The 26,649-nt window shown below is 33.8% G+C and overlaps 1 protein-coding gene across 1 annotated transcript in view; it reads right to left on the reverse strand.

The window, feature by feature from the left end:
- Positions 1–26,649, reverse strand: part of CERT1 (ceramide transporter 1) — a 148,072-nt gene that overhangs the window by 117,114 nt on the left and 4,309 nt on the right. Inside the window, exon 2 of the mRNA XM_063085112.1 lies at positions 25,627–25,761. Coding sequence (XP_062941182.1) covers positions 25,627–25,761 — 135 coding nt within the window. The remainder of the gene's footprint in view (positions 1–25,626; positions 25,762–26,649) is intronic.

The raw sequence follows: 26,649 nt of genomic DNA on the forward strand, positions 1-26,649 counted from the left end.
ACCAACTGGCTATATTCAGAACCTAATGTAGATGGCATGATCTTGGCAAAGTCCCCACAGTCCAGGGAATAAAAACATTGCTTTGCAAATCTAGAGACTAGATCTTGTCAGTGTCCCAGATATAGGGAGACTGAGTCTAACCAACTGTGCTTATGAGAGATTTAGGCATATATCACTGAACATACCATACTGCCAATTTAATGATTTACAGTGAGGAATAAATACCATGATAAACACACATTTCAGTGTCTGGTAAATGTGCTCCTTGCAAGAATTTTATCCAGAAAAATCAAATGATGATATAAAAGTTTCAGCATGGAATCAAAATAAGGAGAAGTAGAAGACTTTTAGGTGGCTAGTAGTACCAAAAATGCACTGTTTTTCCAGCTTTTAACTTTAACTTATCCACCTCCCTCCCCCAAATCTTAATTTTAACACCTACATATAAAAAAAATTATGGGGAAAGGGAAAGGAAAGAAGAGCTCTACCAGCTTTCTTCTTTCCTCAAGATCATTGCCACTCCCACCAAATGGCTCCTGAGGCACTTTCATAAAACAAGGCAAAAAACAATGGATTAACACATCCTTCGAAAATTACACTGTCCATGAGGTCACCTTTTCCCAAACTTGCCAAAGGTCTGTGCTTTCAGATGTCTGTTCTTCTGCTTGGGGGCTTATTGTCAGCTGGTTTTCTTGTAACAGTTACCAATTGCCAAATGAGCTGTTCCTCGAAAAGTTGGTATATACCCATACATAGAACTCTTCTATTATATGTAAACTTTTATCCTATCAAAGATACAGGGATGGTATATAGTCTCTTGTGACCTTAGGCAACTTACTTAAACTCTCTTAAATCTCAATTCCTTATCTATGAAAGTGGGGGAAATAATAACATTTATTTCACTGGATTGTTGAAAGGATTAAATACAATAATACACATTTTGTATGTGGAAAGCATTTTGAACAATGTATGGCACAGCAAAAGCACTCAAATGTTAGTTTTACATATATTGTTTTTTAAAAACTATTTTGTAATTTCTTCAATGGGAAAATCAAAGTTTTCCTACACTAATTTAGCTTTGAAACAACACAACCTTCTCTAAACTTCTGTCTAAATCAACCCACAAGGATTATTTGATTGTAAACATAAAAACACAAAGAGGTGGAATAAACAAATATATGATATATATATAAAAAAATTTTAAAAAAATTTTTGTGGCTGGCCAGTATGGGGAAGCAAACGTTTGACCTTGCTGTTAATAATACCACACTCTAACCAAATGAGCTAACCAGCCAGCCCCTAAGAAATTTATTTTAGATAATCTAACAGTATAAAGCATTTTAAGTTATATATGTGTTACACGGTAAGTTAAAGAGGCAGTATTCTTCTTGATATCAATTTTTAACGCTGGGCTTCAGAAAACTATATCCCAACTCTATTGAGACTTTACAGCATAGAAATTTTGATATTGCTTTCTTTGCTGTATCTATCACTACCTATTATCAGATACCTAATATATATAATAGAATGATTATTAGAAGGAATATCAAATCTTATCACTCCTCAGTTCAAAGCCCTTCAACAGCTCTCTATTACAAAGCTCTACACCCCTTTGACCTACCTCAGGGCTTTCGTATTTGCTGTTTCCTCTTCATAGTACACTCTCTTCCAAATATGTTCATTGCTTAGTTCTGTTACTTCCGTAAGGTCTTGACTCAAGTAATTTCAACCTCTACGTCTACTCCCATCCCTTCACACATATATCCCACCCCATTTTGCTTTCTTTAGAGCAAAGGTAGTTAAGTGATCAAAATGACAGCCGCTTGGTATTACAAAATTGTTAACACTGAAATACATCTGGGTCAGGGCACTCCCTACCCTAAACACGGGAGATGGTGAAAAATACCTTGATTTTCCTTTTTCCATATATAATATCCTCCTTGGAGGCAAAACTGATGCCTTGTCCTGAGTCATTATGGAGAAATATACACATTACATCCAAAATTTAGGTGGAAAAATACTTTGCACCATGAGATTGGGGAAAAAAAAAAAAAAAAATTCCAGTCACCCCATGTAGTTCCAAGTCCCTCAAATAAACAAAACTTCTAGCCTTTCCTATAACTACTGACTCCTTCAAAACCACTTCATCCTTGACTTCTACACAGGTAGTATATGAAGATATGACCTTTGAAGATATGATAATCATAAAACAACTGTTGTTTTTTCTACTGTGATGAGACTATCAGTAAAGTCTGGAATCTTACTTTTCTGCTTTAAATACTGATAGTATTTTTATTGGGGGAGCTGGTTCTTCTAAAGTTTGTATTCCCTTACAAACCTCTTTTTAAGTAAAATTCTAAATGCTTTGGTCTGTGAGTCTTCCTTTGATAGTGCTTACTGGCTCTCCCCTCACTTAGCTTTTGCTGGACTATTATGTCAAAGTACATCTGGGGCTGAAAACAGGGCAGATTAAAAGTCTATATGTAACACAGCAATGGTCCTTTTTTAGATAAACTGTAGTTCAATTGCGTAAGTTTCCTACTCTTTCACTTGTTTCCATGAAACTACATCCTTCTCAACCTGAACCATAACTCTGTACTATCAAAATCTCTGCTGGCATACTCTCTAAAATCCCTTAGGTTATTTCTAAAAATTTCTGAACTTTTGTTGACTGCTGTACTGCTTACCCCCACATCCCAACCATAAGAATATATACCACAGATAAGTAGAAGTTCAGTTCAATAAGAGTAAAGGTCTAATAAGATATGTACCCCCCCACCACACACAAACAAAACCTAACAGGATACCCACCTACTCCATGGAATATTATACAGCTATTTTAATAAACATCTTTGTATACATAAAAAAATTACATCAAAGATTAACAGTAACTCCCACCAAATTGTATGATTAGAGCTGTCTTCCTTTGCTCGTTTACATTTTCTATAAATCACACACAATACTTTTATTAAAGGACAAAAAGTTCATTTTAAAAACATATAGGACTTGCGATTAAATATGACAGGCCAAATATATTCACCTCTACTTATCAAACCCCACTTAAATAACAAAAAAAGGCATTAAACTGCAAGGAAGAAAACATGTAAGAAGACAACAAAAAAGAAATTTCAATCAAATTTTACATATTGAAAACCAGATGAGCAAATTGATATGTCACAGGTGTCTAGGGAAATCTATGTGTGCAATGGCAGAGGACAAGCTAAGTAGCAAGTTTATTTGTGCCAAAGAACCACAGAAAGAATATAAAGAATGAGTGGTAAGTTGAACCTCTGGGTTCCTCTGAAGCTATAAACAGAAGAACTAATAAAAATTAAGAAAATTAGTATGAGTAGATACCATCCCTAAAAATAGCCAAATTATCCTTCTAGCAGAAGACTAGAGATTTTCTATTTGGATATAGTGAACTAAAGGAATCCCTAAACTAAAGGCTATCAAAGAAAGCTGAGGAAAAGGGTTTAATACAGGAAGATTAAGGCAAAGTCTGTATTGAGTAACAAGACCTCCACCCCAATTTGATACTATTCCCCACACAAAGCAACCAAGGCTTCTCAGAGAAATGACTGATTCCAGGACTGGGGCAGGTAAAGTATAGGATGAACCTGGAAAATCTTGAGCCTAAAAGTAAAGAAATGCTTTAAAAAAGGGGAGGGGAGGGGATCATGGAGACATGTCAAAAGGACCAAAAAACCAGCTTGAAGGGGCTTCCATTAGCCAAATCTAGGACAATTTGATCATTAAAATATATAGTACAGTAATGGATTATAATGCACTGAAGGAAGCAGGAATATATAAATCCACTATGTTATCAAATGTGACAAAAAGAGGGCTGGTATCTGTAATAGTAGAATGTTGGCTAATAAATGTGGAAGGAGTTTGCAGGGCTGGAAAAATCACTTTTGCAAACATTATAGAAAAGATTGGGCGGGGCAGGCATCACAAGTGGTTGCTAAATCAAAAGGGAAAAGTCTGATGAGAAATATGATTTTTATATGGTCTTAACATATCTTCCCACAGAGCTTATATTCTTTCCACAGAGAGACAGTAAATACATAGCAGAAAAACTGGACAACCCCTTGGCCCTCTGACTGGATGATTGAAATTAATGTCACAAATGAGGAGCAGGCATTATCTGTGTCTCTGATGTGATATCCTGAGAAGGACACCGCATTACTTTAGTAGTATTCTTCCAAGGATTTACAACTTGATTCTAATCACAAAGAAATATCAGACAAACACCAAATGAAGAATATTATATAAAATAACTGTCCAGTATTTTTTTCAAAAATACCAATGTCATGCCAGACAAAGAAGCTAAGGAATTATTCCAGATTAAAGAAACTAAAGAGACATAACAACTAAATGCAAGATACATTTCGAACTGGATTTTTAAAAAATGCACTGCAAAGGACATTGTTGGAACAACTGATAAAACTGGAATATAGACTATATATTAGGGAAAGGTATTATATAAAATTTCTGAATTTGACAGTTATAGTATGATTACCTAAGAGAATACTTTTGCCCTTAGAAATTACATGTTGAAGTATTAAAGAGAAAAGAGGTATGATGTGTGCAATCTACTCTCAAGAATGATGAAAGAAATGTTATAATGTTAAAATACTAGTGAATCTGGGATCTGGGTACTTACAGGAGTTATCTATGTTATTCTTACAATCTTTTTGTATGAAATTATTTTAAAATAAAAAGTTAAAAAACAAAAATGACACATCAAAAGACACCATTATTCAACTTTATTCTTTCTTCCCTCCCAGCAGTCCTTTCTGAAAGCCAGCTGCTTAATCGCTCCTTACATCTCATTGTTAAGGAGAGCCAAAGCTCACCAAACATTTGAGAAAAATCTGTAACAATAAAATCAAAGACTAAACACACAAGAAAAAAAGGGAATTCTGAAGAATCAGTCAATGATGCAAGGATCAAAATATAAATTCACACACACACACACACATACACTCTCTCACACCATGCGATACATGCACATTCATGTACACACACACACAAGCATGCAACTCCAACTAGGTCCTCTTCCCTGACCTCCAGACTTACTCAGTTGCTACCTATATTGTTTTCTCTTGAATGCCTAAAAGGCATCTGAACATAATCCAAAACTGATCATCTGATTTGCCTTCCCAAATAGGTTTTCCTTCTCACACAGGCTTTCACATTTCTGTAAATGGTATCTACCAGTTGCTTAGACCTGAATCATCTGACTCATTTCTCTTACACCCTATAAGGAATTTATCAGCAAATCTGCAAACCTTGTCAGCTCTACCTTGCAAATAAATCCAGAATCCCACTGTTTCCCATAATCTCTACCACTACAACAATTATCCAAGCCATTATCATCTCTCATCTGGAATATCTGCAATAGCCTTCGAAGGCTACCTGATTCAATTTTCCTGCTTCCATCCCTGCCTTCTACAATTTGTTCTTAACACAGCAGTCAAAGTGATCCTGTGACAAGGATCCAATCATTCCTCTACTCAAGCCTCCAATAACTTCCCATCTCACTCAGAATAAAAGCCAAAGTCCATGTAATGATCCACAAGGCTCTACACAATCGGGCCCCACCACCTGTCTGCTTTCTTTTCCTATTACTTTCTTCCATCTACTCCATTCCAGCCTGTTGGCCTTCTTAACTAGCCTTGGAAGGCCTTTACAACTGCTGTTCCTTCTTACTGGGTCCCCTCTTCCCCTACATAGCATGATTTATGCTCACATTCCCCATTTCACCCATTATAAGAACTTTTCCTCCTACATTTTTACATCTCTGAAATAAGGATGTGTTTTATAACTGATACCAACTTGAATTGTCAATGTAGCATATAAAATAACGCCGCATGTTAAATTTGGTGGTGCCAAACTCATTAAAATATGGTAATATGGTGTCAGAGAAACCTTCCCAGGCCACGTTACAATAAAAAGATGTTAAAATAACAAAAGTTACTTAATAAAAATATGTTGACAGCTTAAAAGAGGAGAACCTAGGAACAGACTACTAGACAAGGTCAGTCTGAATAACAGTGTGGTCCTCAACTGCAAAATATCTTCCTTAACAATTTGTTTTCCTTTTTTGTTTATTAACCTTACTTGCAAATCTTACAGGAAAATATATAGGAAACCAAATCATAAGTATTCACTATTCTTTTCAAGTTCTTTCATTTAATATATTGACTCGATATACCTTCTATTTTGACTCTTAATTTTACCTCAATTTTGGGAATCTCTGAATAAATAAAATCCTGATTTCAATTTTTACTCTCAAATAAAGGCTGGACTATGATACAGGCAGCCTCAATCTATTAATTTTTAATATGTTTTAACATGTAAATCTCTAATACGATAGTTGTTGCCCACATGTGGCCACTGCATAGTTCAAGTTGAGATGTGCTGTAAGTGTAAAACACAAGCTGGATTTTTTTTTTTTTTTTTTTGGCTGGCTGGTACAGGGATTGAATTCTGAATCTTGGTGTTATCAGCACCGAGCTCTAACCAACAGAGCTAACCAGCCAATCTCCCAGATTTTTAAGACTTGGTCCAAAACAAAGAATATAAAATACCTTAATAATAATTTTTATGACTATATATTAGAATGATAATATTTTTGACATATTAAATTAAACATAATAAAATTAATCTCACTTGTTTTTTTTTCCTATTTAATGTGGCCACTAGAAAATTTTTAATTACACATGTGGCTTGCATTTGTAACTCACATTATATTTCTATAGGACAGCTGTAATCTAAACCATTCATTCATTCATTCATCTGTCCAGGCAACCAACCAACCAACCAACCAATTTACCAAATATTTATGAGTACCTATGATTTACCAAGCAGTATTTAAGACACTAAGGATACAATGGTGAGGATGAACAGGTAGCGTCCCTAACTCTGCAGAGCTCACATTAACCAAATGATACAATAAACGTGAAACTTCCACTGTAACAAGCCACAGATAAGAAAGGTATACAATGTTGAGAAAGCCTATAATAAAAGATGTAACGAAGTCAGGGAAACCCGGGGAGGCTTCCAAAGAAGTAATACCTGAGAGCCTAGAGAGGAAGGATGAAATGGAATGAAGGAAAAAGGGAAAGGAAGAACATGCCAGGCAGAAAGAAAAGCATAAGTAAAGATCTTCTGGCAGGAAAGAGCAAGCCTAGTTAAGACACTGAAAAAGTATAGTATGAATTAAGGTGAGACCATAAGAGGCAGCTTGGTGAAAGATGAGATTTAAGAGGAAGGCAATGATCAAACTGGGCAAGACCTTGTAACAAAGGGGAGCCTTAAGTTGGAAGAGAGAGGATAGTATAACACATTCTTCCTTTTCTTTACTGGGCCTGACATACTTTAGAAATTAACTTTAACATTTACCTTTAGAAATTCAGATACTAATTCTTCATCTTAAATTACCTGAAGATGTCAATAATATATTCAAATAAAACAAAATCCTAATGTTATAAAAATGTCCTTTGTAATATAAGGGTTCCTGCACCCCCTGTACAAATCTGATGAAACCTTCAGACTCCTTTTCAGAACAATGTTTCCAAAAGCATAAAACAAAATACATAAGATTACAAAGGAAACCAATTATATAGAACTCATAACAAAAAATTTTTTTAAGCAGATGTAATAAATGTGTTAGTTAAGATTAATACATTAATTTCTAGTGGTCAGTAGTGATACTTTGAGATTCCTGCAATATATGTAACGTCATGTGACAATATCTGTAATTTCCATTGGTGAAAACATCACAGATAGTGACAATATTACTGTGATTTCTGCCTACATTGATAGTTACAGAAATGTTAAATTTCATTTAAAAGTTAGTAAAAATAAAGTTGTAATATTTTTTCATCATGTTGCCAAACCCTGTGTGGACTTGCTGCAATGGAATTTTATATCCACCTGTCATAAAAAGAATCATAAAAAGCAATCTCCTGCATCCACATACATTTCCTATTACAATAAAAACTGTACTAAATAAACAAGATTTAGTAAGCAAATTAATATAAATATAAATATAAATCTTTAGTATACTTAGATATTTTGATCTGCCTAAAACATATTTTAGCCAAAATTAACTTTATTTAGCATCAACCATCTTGTTCAGTAATTCTGAATATCATCTGGCTATTGCTAAAAATAAAATCCACACCAGAAATGTAAAGATTTGTTATTATTCAACAGGTTTTTATGAAGGTATTGTGTTAGGCACTGGGAATCTCATGGTAAGATATGTTCTCCTCATGAGAATCACAATCCAGTAAAATCTGCATTCAAAACAATGTGATGGCAGAGTCCCCAAAACATTTTTGCAATGATACTACTACTGGAGTGTTACAGAACCTTACCAGAATTTACTTGATTATAATTACTTCACCAAAGCATATTTTGATGACCTTAGCTTCTAAAACTATTTCTTTCCATGTATTTTAAATAGCAAAAATAATTTAATAACTTGAAAATATTCATCTCTTCCCCAAATTTTCACTTTTACATAGAACTTGCAAATGTTTTAAAGTTTGATTATAACTAAAGGGTATAAATAAAAACATACTAATAAATTCTTAGCAAATATATTACATACAGTACTGCTAAACTCTAAATTAAAAGTTTTAATTTTTATCAAAATTGCACATAGTTTAAGAACTCTTTCTCTAAAGCCTTGATATTTAAAAGACACTTGGATGGATATAAAATCCTAGGTTCATACTTTCTTTCATTGAATTTTTAAAAATATATCGCTTCCTTGTGGCTTTCTTTGTTGGCTTTGTAAAGTCCGGTACTAATCTAATTTTTTTGCTTTTATAATTGATTTATTTTTTTTGCCTGAAGACCTTAAGGATTTTATCTTTGAAATCTAACAGTTTTACTAGTATGCATATATGTCTCAGAGTTGATTGATCATCCTGGGGTTAATTTTCCCAAGTACCCAGTAAGCCTTTTCAATGTGTAGATCCAAGTCTTTCCCTATTCCTAGAAAGCTTTCCTGAATTGGAGTTTTAAATATGGTTTCATTTAAAATGTTTTGTTCTTTAGAGACTCCAATAATATGAATATTATTCTTTCTTTCCCTGTCTTCCATTTCCACTGATTTCTTTCTCATACTTTTCATCTTACTTTTATTCTCTTGGTTGTTTTCCAGCCTTTCTTCAATGTTCTTACTAAATTTTAATTTGAATCTATTCTCCCTTCAACACCTGGTAATTTTTTTCCTCATTTAAGATTTTTTTTTTAAACCATTTTCTTACATTTCTTTCTTGAGTACAATTTTTTTTTTCAGTTTTCCTCATTTTTTGTCCATTTATGTTCTTAATTTTGAATTTCTAATTCAAGGTCATTTTTCATATCCTCAAAAATTTAATTCTCTTTGGAGTGGAGACTAATAGTTTTCTTTTGCTTCATGATTGTTTTGGGGGGTAGAGGAATTTTCCTCAGTTGATTCATGTGTAAATTTTTCCCGATTTTATGTAACACTTCTGTATGGATTTTACCTTACTTTTATTTTTGTGGTATTGGGGTACTTTACAATATTCCTAGTTTGATGGCACTTTTTTCTGTCATCTGGCAAGGTCTAGATACTTGAGCAGAGTTTTTGTTTGTTTTGGTAGTAGATAAAGGGTTGTGAGACTCCCAATTTTGTGGTTCTTTTTTTCCCCTGCAGGTCCTTAGATTTTTTTCCTTTACCATCCAATTTCCAAAAAAAATTCTTCCTTTTTTCTTTCCCAGAAGTAATGCATTTGGAAGACTATCTCTTTAAATCACATATGCTCCTTTAATAGAGTCCATCCCTTTAAATGGTTGCCTAGCCCTTCAAAGTGCTCGTACTTTGAAATGCCTTTCCTGTAGTCCTGCTCTGATCTGCCTGATTATTCTTTCATATTTTCAGATTAAAGGTGGATTTAATTTTTCTGGTAGTTTTTCCAACTCTCCCTTCACTAGTGCTCTGTCTTCTTAGCAACATATCCTGGTTTAATTTTGCTTGCCATAGGACCCTATAGCAGTGGGATAGAAGCATACAGGACCACTGAAATGGAGTCTGTTACCCTTACACAATTATTTTGCAGTTTTGACATTATCTTCCTACAAGCAATGTTGAAGATGTTGCTTTGAGTAGAAATTTTATAGATGTGGAGTTTTGTATCTTTTAGGGAAACAACTTTTTGGAAGGCTGTTTACCACAAGCCTACCGCTATCTCAGCTACCACTATCTCAAGCTACCTGGAATCCCATGCACGAAGTTTAAAGAGTTAAGTGGTTCTTCAAGGCTTGATATGAACAACAGTAGTTGTCCTCTACAATAGTAGCTGTCCTCCCCCACCTTAATTTCTGTCTCCCTAGAGGCAATCATTTTCACTTTTTACCTCACCATAACATGTAAAATATCTAGCACAATGCTTAGCACATAATACTTGCTCAGTCCTTCTTTATTTTTAAACAATCTTATAGTAAAGACAAAAAGATGAGGAGGGGATCTAAGTGGCAGTTCATTGAAAAGTTGTGGCTAAGGTTAAGCCCAGGTGGAAAGATAGGATTTTGATATGGAGGAGGGAAAGGCATTTCAGATAATGGAAAACTGAATGGGCACAGTCAGCACAGAATGTCAAGATGCCAGTCAGCTAAGAAGCAAGGATGGTATAGGAGATGCTCATCTGCTCTCATAACTCTTCCCACTTCTGAGACAATCACCATACAGGTTGAGCATGACTGATCCAAAAATCTGAAATGCATCCCAAATCTGAAATTTTATGAGTGCCAACATGTTGCTCAAAGGAAATACTCAGTAGAGCATTTTGGATTTCAAGTTTTTATATTAGGGATGCTCAATCTATACTTAACAGTTTCCCTAAATCTGAACATTTTACATCCATTGTTCATTCAGATTGTCAGAACCAACAGCACAACTAACAGCCTTTATGACTCGATTGATTTAAATGTCAGAGCAACTATCAAAGTCCAGAAAGTAAGCAGTCAAGAAAATGAGATGATATAAACCATGAGTCATGTCCACACTTTACTTGAGTATAACTATAAGTGTATTTCAAAAAGTTCATAGAATAGAATTAAAAAATAAATGAATCTTTCCGTGAACTTTCTGAAGTACCCTTGTAGTTTTCCTGCTTTAGAAAAGAGGTTCTCAAACTTTAGCGTGCATTAGAATCACCTGAAGAGTTTGTTAAAGACAGAATGCTGGACCCCATATCCAGTTTTTGATTCATTAGGTTTGTGTGGGACCTGAGAATCTGCATTTTTAACAAGTTCACATTTTTTACTAACAATACTGCCCAGAAGATCACACTTTGAGAGCAATGACCTCTTTTTTTATTTAATATTTCTTTGTACTGATGGGGCTTATCTTCCAGGAATTCCCAGAAAATTTGTAAAAACCTTTTTTAGTTCCCTGAAGAAAGACATTTGTGTTCGTGGATGTGTTTACATTTTTATTACAGAAAGTTTCAAACATGTAAAAATAAAAAGTAGGATAATGAACCCCATTACCACTATTCAGCTTCAACAATTATTAACTCATGGTCATCCTTGATCTATCTATATCCCCACCAATTTATATATAACCTTCTAAATGGATTATTTTGAAGCAAATTCAAAACATCATTTCATCTGTAGATAGCTGATTATATATCTCTAAAATAAAACATTTTTTAAAACCACAAAAGTAAATTTGTTGAGACCTTATTTTAAAATCCTTTTATTCTGTCCTTATACTTGCTTAGTTGGTTTCACTGTATATAGAGAATTCACTGTTGAAAATAATTATTCCTCAGAAGAATGAATTTTCACTTTTTGTGTTGTTCTTGAAAAGCCCACAGTCATTTTGAATCCTTATCCTTTGTTGTGATCTGTTTTTTCCCTCTGGAAACATTCAGATCTTCTTTCTTCCTAGTAGTCTGACTCACCCTAATGTGTCTTTAATGTGGGTCTTTTTTCATCTATTATGCTATTTGCATGGCCCTTTCAATGGGAGAACCCATGTCCTTTATTTCCATGAATTTTTCTTATATTCTATCACTGATAATTCCTTTCTTCTCTCTCTCGCTTCCTGAAGCTCCTACTGTTCAAATATTAGAACTCTTGGATCATTCCTTTAACTATGTACCATCTTTAAAAAAATTTTTTTTTATCTTTCTGGGAAGTGTCTATAATTCTATCTTCCAACTCTTCTAATTTTTTGTCATCACTGCTACCGTATTTATAATTCCCAAGAGCTCTTTATCCTCTTCCTTTTTGATAGAACACTTGTTTCACAATTCCAAATATGAGGGTTCTTTGAAAAGTTCATATAAAAATAGAATTAAAAGATATGAATCTTTCCATGAATATTCTCAAGTACCCTTTGTACTCTTATCTCTTTAAAAAAACTGACAAATTTTATTCCTTATTTTTGTTGAATACTTGAATAACTTGTCTAGTGCTGCATTTATTTTCTTGATCTCTTTCATATTGGAAACTTTCTTTATATGAGTGGTAGTCCTTGACTATCTGCTCATTTTTAAGAGTGGAGGATTTACAAAGCTGAATGAAAGCCCTAAGGATGTAGGCAGAATTTATCAAAGATGGTCTTCCCTATAGGATAATATAGTTGGGCTCCCTTGTTGGGAGCTCTAATGTTATTATCTTTAGACCTTTCTTCTTTGGTTGGTCAGATTCTCTAGAGAAGACCCCAGCAACCTCTTGCCCAGAGGATGAAAGTTTGTCAACTAGCGTTTTGGGAGAAAAGTGGAAAATAGGGGTGGGATGGGGTAGAGTGAGGTCTCAGTATCCAGTATGCTTATTTCCCTTAATACCCCCATATTCAGTATTATTTCCTGTTTCAAATTATATCTAGTGCCTACTCCTCTACCCTCCAATCCAGAGACCCACTATTTTATCCTCCCTGTAAGAGGCCCAGAGTGGGAAAAAAAAAAAAAAAAAAAAAAATCTGGGAATTTGACTGTTTCTTAAACTGATGTTCAATTAATCCTTATTTTTAACACTCTCCACCCCCAAATCCTCATTTCAGGAGGTATCCAGTACTATGAATGTGTTATATGATTATTATGTAGATCTGGTTCTCAGCTTTCCCAACTGAGAGTTTACAATCTGGGTTTCTCAAATTTACTAACTCACTTAGCACTTGTTTCCAGGTTCCACAATGTTGTCTCTCTCCTGTTCTCCCTGTCTTTTAGGTTTAAAAATTTTTTAACCCCTTTACCATTCTTTCTATGGGAAAGGAGATAAAGAAAATGTATCCTTACTTGGATGAATCTCCTAATTTTTTTAAAACCAAGTAAAACCACTTTATGACAACCTCACTTTATGAAATTGGGTTTATCTGTAGGTTTTCAGGAATTATTACCCAACCCTATCTCCCACTCTCAAGACATTATCACTCTACAGACTGCCATAATTTCTGGATGAACTTCAGCTGGTCATGGCTTCTCATCAATTTATAAGTGATCTTTTAAAAGTGATGAATCTTCACTAGTGGGAGAGTATATCTTTAAGATAAATAATTGTTCGATAATATACATGCTTAACTGGTGGATCAAGGGAATATCTCCATTTTCTTCAACAGCCAGGGTTTTCTTCCTCCAAAGAAGAAATGACAGAGGTCAAGCCTTCACAGCACTCACTCCAAGAAAGAAGCTCAACAGTAACTCCAGCTTCCCTGGTGAATTCACTACATGAATTATAAGCAAGTGATTTTAAACCTAAAGCTTTGTCACTTTAACAACAGGATGCCACTGTAGACCCAAACTAAGAAATTAAAATTAAAAAATAGTGAGAATAGTAATAACCATGAGAAATGTTGATCCTTATAATAATATTCTTATAACAGTAAGAAATGTTGCCCCATACATATAATTTAGAAAAAATTAATAATAGTTCTGGCATTATCACAAATTATACTGGGAAATAAACTGGCTATCTAGACTCTTAAGAATTCAAGGAAAAAGTTAGCAAAATTTACATTCAAATATGTCTTAAGGGTAAATGATTTTTTGGTGTTAGTGACAAAAACCAGTCTGTTAGACCAAGAGAAAATATTTGCCAAACATATCTGGTAAAAGTTCAGGTATCCATAATATATAAAGAACTATCATAATTCAATACTAAGAAGAAAAACACACCAAAAATTTGAACAAATATAGAGATCAAGTAAAGAGCAAATGAAAAAATGTGCAACATTAGTCATTAGGAAAACGCAATCTGAAACCACAATGAGCGACCACTATACACATAGCAACTGGAATTCTCATATATTGTTGGTGGAAATGTAAAAGCGTACTGCCACTTTTGAAAACAGTTTCATAGTTCCTTATAAAGTTAAACATACACCTAGCATTCAATCTAGCAATTCCAGGAGAAATAGAAACATATATTTACACAAATACCTTTACACTTCATGCGAATACTTATAGCAGACTTATTTATGGTATCACCAAAGTAGAAACAAATATATATCCATCAACTGGTGAAGGGATAAACAAACTGTGGTACATCCATGCACTGGAACAGTACTCAGCAATAAAAAGAAACAAGTTAAGGATACATGCAACAACAGTGACAACTCTCAAAAGCATTAGCTAAGTGAAAAGCCAGACACAAAGAGCTGCATACTGTATAACTGCATTTATATGACATTCTGGAATAGTGGTTGCCAGAGGCTGGAGGGACAGGGAAGGTAACTGACTGCAATGGGGCAGGGAAGAATTTTCTGGGATGATGGAAATATTTTATACCCTGATATGATATTGATTACATAACTGTATACATTTACAGAACCAATAACTGTATACTTTAAAAGGGTGAATTTTACTGTGTGTAAATTATACCTCAAATCTGATTTTTAAAAAAGTACAAAATGTCTTTTAAAAAAGCAATAAAAAGTAGAACAAGGAAAACAGAAAACAAGTAGAATAAAACAATAGTCGAACAACAAAAAAAGAGTTTGTCAAGAATATGCAGAAAACATATAGAGTTAACTGTCCTTTTTTTCAAGTTATGAAATAGAACTACTTGATGGAAAGAAATTTCTTACAGGAAATGCACGAGAAATTGTTCAAACATGGCAGGCCACGCATCCAGGATCTAATGAGTTAACATCTCTGTCCCCTTTGATAAAACGGTTTGCCAGCTTTTCTTATCCTTTTTTTCTTTCTTTTCTTAATTGTAGGCTTTATTTCCAATACAAACATTTCATAAAGAAATTTGAGAGCTTACTATGTGCCAATAACCATACAAAGTACTTTTATATCTTATTTCTTTTAATTACATAATCATTCCATACCTTGATCATATCTCTCATCTTTTATCAGCTAAGGAAGGTGAAACTCAGAGAAATTTAGTCATCTGCATTATCTGATTAAGTAATTTGTGTTATCTGAACCCAGGATGGATTTCAGAGCCCAGGCACAATATTTTAAGTGCTTTGGAAATTAAGATAAAATGATAAATAAAAGATGGTAAATAAAAATGTGCATGAGAAGCTTAAAAGACATTCAGAAAAAACTAAGAAAACAAGCCTTTTTGCTAACTAATTCGAGCAGGTAAATCTTGAAGATTGTGTGTATCCTTTGCTTTAAGGAAACTCAAATGCTAAAATACAGACCACACTGATTACAGAGATTTAACAGAAGGCATTAATAATAAACTTGAAAATTTAAAGAGTTGCTTTATAAATATTTAACAGTCATGTGCTGGCAAGTCTGACACAAAATGCATTCAGCCCTCCGTATCTGAGGGTATATGTGCAGGTCCAACCAACTGTGTATCAAAAACATTTTAAAAAAGATCAGTAAAAAGGATAATACAACAATAAAAAATAATACAAATAAAATACAGTATAACGAATACTTACAGAGCATTTACACTGTATTCAGTATTGTAAGTAATCTAGAGATGATTTAAAGTATATGGGAAGAAGATAAAACAATCACAATAATGCACTGAACTTTCAAAAGGAGAGAACAGAACTGAGTTTACCAGAGGTGGGGGGAGGGGTTAAGGGAGGAATTGGTAAAGGACCATGAAAAACGATTACCTTGTACAATGATGAATAAACAAATTATCACAATTTGGGCATCACATATTACACACAGGTGCTGATATTCAACTCTGTACTCTACAGATATGTACAATTAACTATATTACAATAAAAAGTATAAGGAATGATGTAAACATGTTATATGCAAATGCTATATCATTTTGTATAAGGGATCTGAGCATCCACAGCTTTTGGTATCCATAAAGATCCTAGAACCAATCTCCCATGAATACCAAAGCACCACTGTCAAATGCATCATATATGCAATTTTCCTATGCCCAGTGACATGTGATAACCTAACACCAGATGGGAATTAGAAGACTTAGGTTTCTAGTCTTAACATAGTTTGTGTTACAGATTAAATTCTCTTCCCCTTAAATTCATTTGTTCAAATCCTAACCCCTAGTACCTCAGAATGTGACCTTATTTGGAAATATGGTTACTGAAGATGTAATTAGTTGGGATGAGGTCACACTTCAATAGGGTGGGCCATTAATCCAATATGACTGGTGTCCTTATAAAATGGATATATGTGGACACAGACACACACACAGGGAGAATGACATGTGCACATGATGGCAGAGACTGGAGTAATGCATCTACAAGCTAAGGAGTGTCAAAAATTGCCCTCAAACCACCAGAAGCAAAAAGAGAGGCAAAGAACAGGTTCTCCCTCACAGCCAACCTGTGAAGGAACCAAACCTGCCCATACCTTGATCTGGACTTCTATCCCCCAGAACTGTGAGATAATAAACTTCTGTTGTTTAGGCCACCCAGTTTGTGGTACTTTGTTATGACAACACTAGCAAACTAGTATACTTTGTAATTATATAATTTTTGGTAAACTACTTCTACATTCTGCATCTCACTTTTCAACAGGTATCCTTCTTTATATTTTCCTCTTGCAAGACCTCTTACCAAATATTTTAAATATTTCCAGTTATCTTTGTGTTATTCAAGTTACATTATTTGAGTTATAGTCAAATTATAGAAAGGTGGAAGATTCTATTTCCAAATAAACAGTTGAACAGATATTATTCATTTCTCAAAGCATAAATCTTAGTAGAGCAATATTTTAATTTCCTTAAAAATTCACTGGCAAATGCTCTTCAAATGAGACCTATCAACTACTTTCCTATCTAGTATTTTTACTTGTTGCATGAGGATACTTCAAAAAGTTCCAGGAAAGGTTCCATTTTTCCACAAATTTTTTTTTTTTGGACCGGTAAGGGGATCGCAACCCTAGGCTCGGTGTCTTCTGCACCACGCTCAACCAGTGAGCGCACTGGACATCCCTACACACTCTCCCAAGTGAGCCACGGGGATGGCCCTTTGCACAAACTTTTTGAAGTCCCTTTGTATTTTCCTTTCTTTCCTTTTGTTCTGACACATTTTCTTTTTAACTTGAACTATAATTGATTATACATATTTGTGGGGTACAGAATTGAGTATCAATACCTGTGTACAATGTGTGATGATCAAGTCAGGATAATTATCCTATTAATCAATACAAAACGTAATCATTTCTTTGTGTTAAGGACATTCGATCTCCTCTGTTCTAGTCATTCAATAACATGCAGATGAATTATTGTTAGTTATAGGTGCCTAGCTCACATGTACATCAATAGAACTTATTTTTCTTAACTAGCCATTTTGGGTCTGTTAACCCATCTCTTGGTATTCCTCTTCCCACTTCTTTGTCTCTAGAAACCAGTTATGTTCTCTCCTGAAAGTTCAATGTATTATTACAAACTTCCTTCCTTCCCTTCCTTTCTCTTGCCCCTTTCTTCCTTCCTTCCTTCTTTCCTTACACTTATGAGTGAGGACATGAGGTATTTCTCTCTCTATGCCTGGCATATTTCACTTAACATAATTTTCTCCAAGCTCATCCATGCTGCTGTGAATGGCAAAATTTCATTCTTTTTTATGGCTGAGTGGTATTCCACTGTGTATGTATACCACATTTTCCTTATCCAGCTATCGATGGACATTTAGATCGATTCCTTCTCTTGGCTACTATAAATAGAGCTGCAATAAACATGGGAGTGCAGGTATCCCTTTGACATGATGACTTCCGTTCTTTGGGGTATATATGCAGTAGGGGGATTTCTGGATCGTATGGCAGTTCTATCTGTAGTTGTTTGGGAAACTTCCATACTGTTTTCCATAATGGCTATATTGATTTACAGTCCAACCAACAGTGTAGGAGGGTTCCTCTCTCTCCACGTCCTCTCCAGCATTTGTTATTCTCTATATTTTTGATAACAGCCAGTCTAACTGGGGTGAGATGATATCCCAGTGTGGTTCTGATTTGCATTTCCCTGATGATTAGTGATGTTGAGCATTTTTTCATGTAGCTGTTGGCCATTTGTATGTCTTTCTTTCAGAAATGTCTATTAAGCTCCTCTGCCCATTTTTTAATTGGATTATTATTATTGTTGTTATTTATTTATTTATTTATTTTACTGTTTGAGTTCTTTGCATATTCTGGGTATTAACCCCTTGTTGGATGTATAATTTGTAAATATTTTCTCACATTCTGTAGGTTGTCTTTTCATTCTACTGTTTGTTTCCTTTGCTGTGCAGAAGCTCTTTAGTTTGATATAATCCCATTTATTTATTTGTTCTTTTGTTGCCTATGCTTTTGAGTTCTTATTCATAAAGTCTTTGCCCTGTCCTACAACCTGAAGTGTTTCCCTTATGTTTTCTTCTAGGAGTTTTATAGTTCATGTCTTACATTTAAGTCTAATCCATTTTAAGATGATTTTGGTATATGGCAAGAGGTAAGGATCTACTTTCATTCTTCTGCACATGGACATCAAGCACCATTTACTGAAGAGACTGTCATTTCCCCAGTGTATGTTCTTGATATCTTTGTCAAAGATCAGTTGCTGTTAAGTACGTGGGTTGATTCCTGGGTTTTTCTGTTCCACTGGTCCATGTGTCTGTTTTTATGCCAGTGCCATGATGTTTTTTTGGTTACTACAGATTTGCAGTATTTTTTTTTTTTGGCGGCTTGCTGGTATGGGCACCCTAATGAAGTCAGGTAGTTTAATGGCTCCAGCTTTATTTTTTTTGCTCAAGATTGCTTTGGCTAATTGTAAGCCCCCAAAAGTTTGACCTTTCCAGCATCAACTCAAATGCCTAAGTCCAAAGTCTCATCTAAATATCATCTTACTCAGATATGAGTGAAACTCAAGGTACAATTCATCCTGAGGCAAACTGCTTTCCAGCTGTGAACCTGGGGCAGCTGAGGAGCTCAACAACAGAGGGTAGGGAGAGGTACCTGCAATGTGAGTCAGTGAAGGGCCTTAATGATACATTTCAATATAGTAAAACTGCGCATTTGATAAAAGACCTACTAGTTAGATTTCTCACTAATCTGGAGTCCCTTCTATAATGACTATTATGGCACTAATCATCTTTGGTAATATCCAATTTGCTGGACATCATTTCTATAATATAATTTCTTATTTTATATCTGACTATTCTTCATTTGGCACTTTAAAATTTGTTTATTTTTATGGTTCTCTTCAATTTTGAACATCTCCTTCCCTTGCTTCTTTAATTCTACTGGATCTTTCTACTTCCCCTCCTGCAACCCCTACTTACCTAAGAGCTATTTGGCTTTACTTTACTTTTTTTTTTAACAGGGCAGTAAACATTTACCACTTCTTAGTTTTCCATCTGAAAATATTAAAATATGAAATTGGTGAATAAATTTCCCTACAATCAACCTATGATGAGAATAATAGGAATTCCACTCATTTGGTAATTTAAAAGGTTCTACAAGTTATTAGACATACTAAGTCAGATGCCTGAGATAAGACCTGAGACAACAGAACTTAGGCAAACCAATTCTAAAGACATTGCTACATCCATTACACCAAAAATCTCTACCTACTTATTTTATAAAACATCTCCTAATTTCAGAAACTACAAACAAATCACTTCTTTTATTTTCCCAAAAGGATAATTAGCAGTTTAGGAATTGGTTGATGAAATACTAGCAATGTAATTTTAAACATGATACAAGAAGGAATAGACAAATCAAATGAACAGAAGAGAGTCCCAAAACAACCTCAAATACACATGGGAATGCAATATATGATAAAAGTGGCATTTCAAACCAGTGATGAAAAAGTAAATTATTCAATTCATGATAACAGAATACATGAGCAGTCATTTTGGGGGGGGTGGGGGAAGCTACAAGTGTACCTCAAAAAATTCACAGGAAGATTTATACTACTTTTAATTCTATTTTTCCACGAACTTTTTGAAGTACCCTTATTTATCCCATATCTCCTCTTAAACTTCCACAGGAATAAAAGTTCAAAGATAATTTCTAGATGAAAATATAATTATATTTATACAGAAATACAGTCTTTGAGATGGAAACACTTATCTAAACATAAACCAAATACAGAAGCTGTAAAGAAAAAGGTCAATAGGAGTATGTAAAAATTTAAGATTTCTGTAAGGCCTAAAAAAGATTATAAAACAAGCAAATAAGAAACAGACATATGACAACATGGGGGAAAATATTGCAACAAATATGACAAGTGGCTGATTATCATATAAAGAGCTTCTACAAATCAATAAGGAAAGAAAGAAAGATAAGCAATTGGAAGAGGGGAAAGAAATATAAACAGGCTAGAACTATATGAAGTTAGTCAACCTCATAAATAGAAAATGCAATTTAAAATAATAAGATACCATTTTTATCTAGCAGTTTGACAAATATTTTTAACATTTGCCAAAACCCAGAATTTTTAACATTCTACAATACCTGATGCTATGGGGAAACAGAGGCACTCATACACTACTGATGAGTAAAAAGTGGTACTCTTGTGAAAGGGCATTTGACAATAACTGAAAACAAATTTTAAAGTACACGTGTTTGTGTTCTTTTCTCTTTTTTTGGCAGCTGGCCAGTACGGGAGTCTGAACCTTTTACAATGGTGTTATAACACTGATTTCTAACCAACTGGTCTAACTGGCCAGCCCTAAAGTATATGTGTTTGTTCCAACAATGCTTGTGGCAAAACAAAATTGGACATGAACTAAATGTCCAAGAACACAGAAGTGGCAACTAAATAAGATATGATACATGCATTCAGTTCAACAGAATATAGTAGTTAACATCTAAAACATATTAAAAGAAAACAAGGTACAGAATGACAGGTTTAGTATGATAGTATTTGTGTAAATAAAAATGAAGGATATAAACAAACACTTGTTTAGGCATTCAAATTTTCTGAAGGGATGGCCAGAAATTTAACTTTGGTTGTTTCTTGAATGAAAGACTAAGAATAAAGAGAAGCATGTAACTTTTTAATGTCACGAATTATATTTTTTATTATGTGCATTTTATTTAAAAAACAGAATTTTTAAAATAAAGAACAATTTAAGTGCACTATAAACATTTGCTTTTGATTGAAGCAATTACAAATAACATATTCTTATATGTCTACTATATAACAAGCTTTGCAGCAGGGGTTGGGTCTTAAGCAAGTAACTATTAAATTATAATGATTGAGAAATTCAATTTACTTTCTACAAACATTTATTCTACATACAGACAGCTATTTTACCACAAAGACAAAGTGAAAGAGTACTGTTTTTCTTCTCACCTACTTACTCCCACAATCCCTTCATACTAAAGAATAAATTCTCTCAGTAAATACTTTATTCCTTGAAATTATTTCACCCAATTTATTATCATATAACTAAAGAACATAGTTTTTATAAATTAAGAGTGACAATTGTTAAACTAAAATAAGAGTGAATTTAACAATAAGGTTCTTTAAAAAAAGGTGGGCTCAGACACTAGGTCCACCAACAATTAATATATATTATTAAATGGTTACAGTAAAGTCACAACTTTTCAGGCCCGGATTTCTTCACATATGAATACTATCAATTTAATTTCATAAGGGTGCCCTGTAAAAAAATTCAACATTACTATTTATTCTTTGTTTTCAGAGATGAAGTGATATAGGCAATAGCCCATATTAAAGAAAAAAAAAGCTAGTGATTCCTATTTAACAAAGAATATTAATATTACATTTTTATTTAAAGTACCTATTCTCTTTGCAAACTTCCTGAGAAGTTCACCAAATTCCGTTACATTTTGTAATTTCCTTGAAATATATAACCCACAGAGTAAGGAACAGACTGAAAATTAAAGAAGTTTGATAATATAAATGCATATGTGTCTCCATATCATCCATTTCATTGTTTCTAAGACTACCTCTCAGATTCTGCTGCCTCATTCATCTTTTTTACCTTCTCTACTACTACTTAGCCCAGTGAATACTATCACTGGTCATTCCAAATTTCTCCTTTCCACAAATTCAAATTGTTTCATTTCCCTACTCATTTCTTTAACTACATACCACAATGAAAGGTCTACATGCAAATATAGCTATAACAAAAAACATCTACAATGAACTAACATTGCTATTCTCCTGAGAAGATGCAATGTTAATATTTATTAAAATTTTTCTTTTCTCCACATAAGCCATGCACTATTATTATAGTCCATAATTCAAGACAGAATAACTACATTTAAATCTACAGAAACTGGCATAGTACTCTAGGAATACTACTATTGAGGAAACAATAAAGATAAAATTCCATTCCTCCTCATTTTCACATCAACTATCAACCTATTATTTTCAGAGTAAACACTGCAACTAATGAGCATCTGACAATACGCAAAACAAGGGAAGAGGCAGAAAGGCCAAGGAAAAACATTTCAAGATTATAAAGTACATCTCCATTCACTAGTCCATCCCAACATGAATCATGATCTATCTCAAAAGAGAAATAAAACACACAAAATATTAAACTAGGTACAATTTCAAAACATACTATAATGTACCACACATCCGCCAAAATAAATATTGAGGCTTTCTGTTCAAAATATCTCCTTAAAATTGTCTCTAAGGGGCCGAGCCCGTGGCGCACTTGGTAGAGTGCGGCGCTGGGAGCGCTGCGACGCTCCCGCCGCGGGTTCGGATCCTATATAGGACTGGCCGGTGCACTCACTGGCTGAGTGCCGGTCACGAAAAGGACAAAAAAAAAAATTGTCTCTAAGAACGGAGAGTAGTAGCTTCATTATCAGCACTTCCAAATAAGTCCTCTATGTTTTTCCAACTTAATATTCAACTAAGTTTTTGTTTTCAAACTTTGACTATTCAAGGGGGGGAGAGAATGTGTGAAAAATGATAGAAAAATACTAAGATTTTCCTTAAATACATATTATAAACATATGTAAGTCAGATTTAGATATTAATAGAAATTCAAAGTATACCTTTTATTTTTATAAGTAATGTAAGTTCTATCATAAGAAAATGTAACTTCTCTGAGTGAGTTAGTAAAATGTGTAATTATTTTTGTTTTAGCATACCCATTTTTAGATTTTAACTACAATCATTCCCTTAACTGACCTTCATTTAACTATTCTGCCCTAGCCTACATCTTTTTTTTTTTTTTACCCTTTATTAAATATGCCCATGGCGATTACATCAAATTAAAAGGCTTCTGCACAGCAAAAGAAACAATCAACAGAGTAAAAAAACAACTAGAGTAGAAGAAAATATTTGCTAAATATACATCTGACAAAGGATTAATATCCAGAATATACAAAGAACTCAAACAACTTTACAGCAAAAAAACAAATAACCCAACTTAAAAATGGGCAAAGGAGCTGAACAGGCATTTCTCAAAGGAAGATATACAAATGGACAACAGACACATGAAAAAATGCTCAATATCACTCAACATCTGGGAAATGCAAATCAAAACCACACTGAGATACCATCTCACTCCAGTTAGGATAGCTAACATTCAAAAGACTGAGAATGATAAGGGCTGGAGAGATTGTGGAGAAAAAGGAACTCTCATCCACTGTTGGTGGGGCTGCAAAATGGTGCAGCCTTTATGGAAAATGATATACAGGTTCCTCAAACAATTACATATAGATCTACCATACGACCCAGCAATTCCACTGCTGGGAATATACCCAGAGGAATGGAAATCATCATGCCGAAGGGATACCTGTACTCCAATGTTTATTGCAGCTCTATATACAACAGCCAAGAGCTGGAAACAGCCCAAATGTCCATCATCTGATGAGCAGATAAGGAAACTGTGGTACATCTACACAATAGAATACTACTCTGCTATAAAAAGAACAAAATACTACCATTTGCAACAACATGGATGGACTTAGAGAAAACCATATTAAATGAAAGAATTCAGGCACAGAAAGAGAAATACCACATGTTCTTGCTTATTTGTGGGAGCTAAAAATAAATAAATAAATAAACACACAAACAAATAAGGGAGGGGAGACAGAATAACCACAAAAATTCCTTGAACTATTTAAGTCACGAGAACAGATACACTGGGGGGGAAGGGGGAAGGAGAGGGTAGAGAGGTATGGGTAAAGGGGCATGAAAATCAACTACAATGTATTTTGAGAAGAAAAAGAAAAAAATGAATATGCCTATGGTATTCTGACCACTCTCAACTAGTATGCTATTTTTGTATTATCAAACACTTCTGATCCCACTAGTTGTACATGCTTAACAAGTCAGTTGTTTGTTCTGATCTCACTAGTTGAGTTACATGCTTAACAAGCCAGTTGTTTGTTTATGCCAGTTTACTTGTTATTATGGTCCTTACAAAACTGAATTAAACATTACTTAAGTCTATGGACTACAAGTGCAAAAAGGAATAGATGTTTCTATATAAACTTAGTTGAATGTAAACTAAGTAGAATGACTCAACATAGGTGAGTTATTCTTTTAAAATGTGTTGAATAAGACAGAGGTGAGATAACTACAAAATATCAGGGAAAATCATAAAAAGCCAGAAAGGGTCTATACTTAGGGTTTTTCAAAAGTATCTTTAAGCTTTACTCCACTTTAGAGAAACCAAACTGGAAATTGCAGATCATGCATTATGGACATTGTTTACAAAAGAACAACTTCTCTCAACTTCAGCTCCATGAAGAGATGGCATTAGCTCTACATCAAAAAGTTGGCAAATAAATATATATTTATATGAGAATAATTCAAAAAGTTCATGGAAAGATTCATATTATCTTTTAAAAAATTTTTTAATTCTTCTCGTGGATACAGATGGTATTATCTTTTAATTCTATTTTTTGAAGTACATTGTATATTTTAAGTTAAAATTTTTAAATGCTAAGATATGTATATTTTGTTTTTTATAATTTTCCTGCTTTAACTTTTTCAATAACCTATTCACTGTCCCAATCTCATCAGATATGAAGGTTTCTAAAATCGTTTTTCTGAAGCCCTTAAATTGTCTATACAAGACAATAGTATGTAGTAATAAGCACTCCAAAATAACTTTATGGAAAAATGTATTAGAATGTATGCTCCACAAGGGCAAAGATCTCTTTCTATTTTGTTCACAGGTGTATCCCAAATACCTAGAACAGTTCCTGGTGTACAGCTGATACACAGTAAATACTTGTTGAATTAGGAAGAACAGGAACTTACCGTGATGACAGCCTTGCTAAGACAGATGGATCCCCTGCAGCCATACTCTGTCTCGTCTTCAGATTTGTAGTAACTCAGAGTATTATTTTTCAAAACCACCCAACGATCCTGCCACCCATGAATGTAGTTTGTCCACTGAGGGTGGAAAGAAGGAAGGAGGGGAGTGGGGGAAAAAAAAAAAGAGTCAGTAATTTAAAATACAAACTTTTTCAAACAGCAATCTAATTTTAAAACCAAAATGTTGAAAAGTTCAATTATAAACATAAACAGTAAAATAATTATAAAGAGTAAAAAGCTGATATTTTCTAGATTGTATAATGATTTTCAGGAATTTTTATAATATTAATAAATAAAATACAACATTTTCTTCTAACATTTAGAAAACTAAAAGTAAAGTTAAAAGATAACAGTAATCTTTCCATGAACTTTTTGATATACCCTTGTGTATGTTCAGTTACATAATCTCTCATTCTCCTACACCAAGTATCGCATGAAGCCCTCTAAATCAACAGAAGTACAAAGCTGATCATTGACAAAACTCTATTTTTTGTTGTTATTCCCATATAAAAATTTATGATAGTCATAGCTACAACAAAGTAAAAATACTAGATCGTTAATCTGTAGTAAGTCTACATCAACTTGGATTTTTCCTCTACAGAACTCAATAATACATACTTAAAAATATTACTTCATTTTCCACGTTTCTCGGAAGATATATTTTTCAAACCCAAGAGCCATAATACAAATATAAAATTGGTTTTCGAAAACATACTTGGCTTATCTGTCTCTAGTTCTTAAAAATGGTTTCTATGTTGCTAAAGTCTTACTGCACAGTGAAGATCACAATCAAACTGGCAAAAGCAGAAATGTAACCTCTATGGGAATACTTAATTTTGCACGTCTTTATGTTCTGGTGTTTTAATTGTAGACAATTACGAAAACTATCTGCTAATTCCAAAAACTAATTCAAAATGGATTGGTATAACATACTGTATTGATTCAGGCTCTTTATCCACTAAGAAA

The sequence above is a fragment of the Cynocephalus volans genome, chromosome 2 (assembly GCF_027409185.1).
Source record: "Cynocephalus volans isolate mCynVol1 chromosome 2, mCynVol1.pri, whole genome shotgun sequence".
NCBI classification, from domain to species: Eukaryota; Metazoa; Chordata; class Mammalia; order Dermoptera; family Cynocephalidae; genus Cynocephalus; species Cynocephalus volans.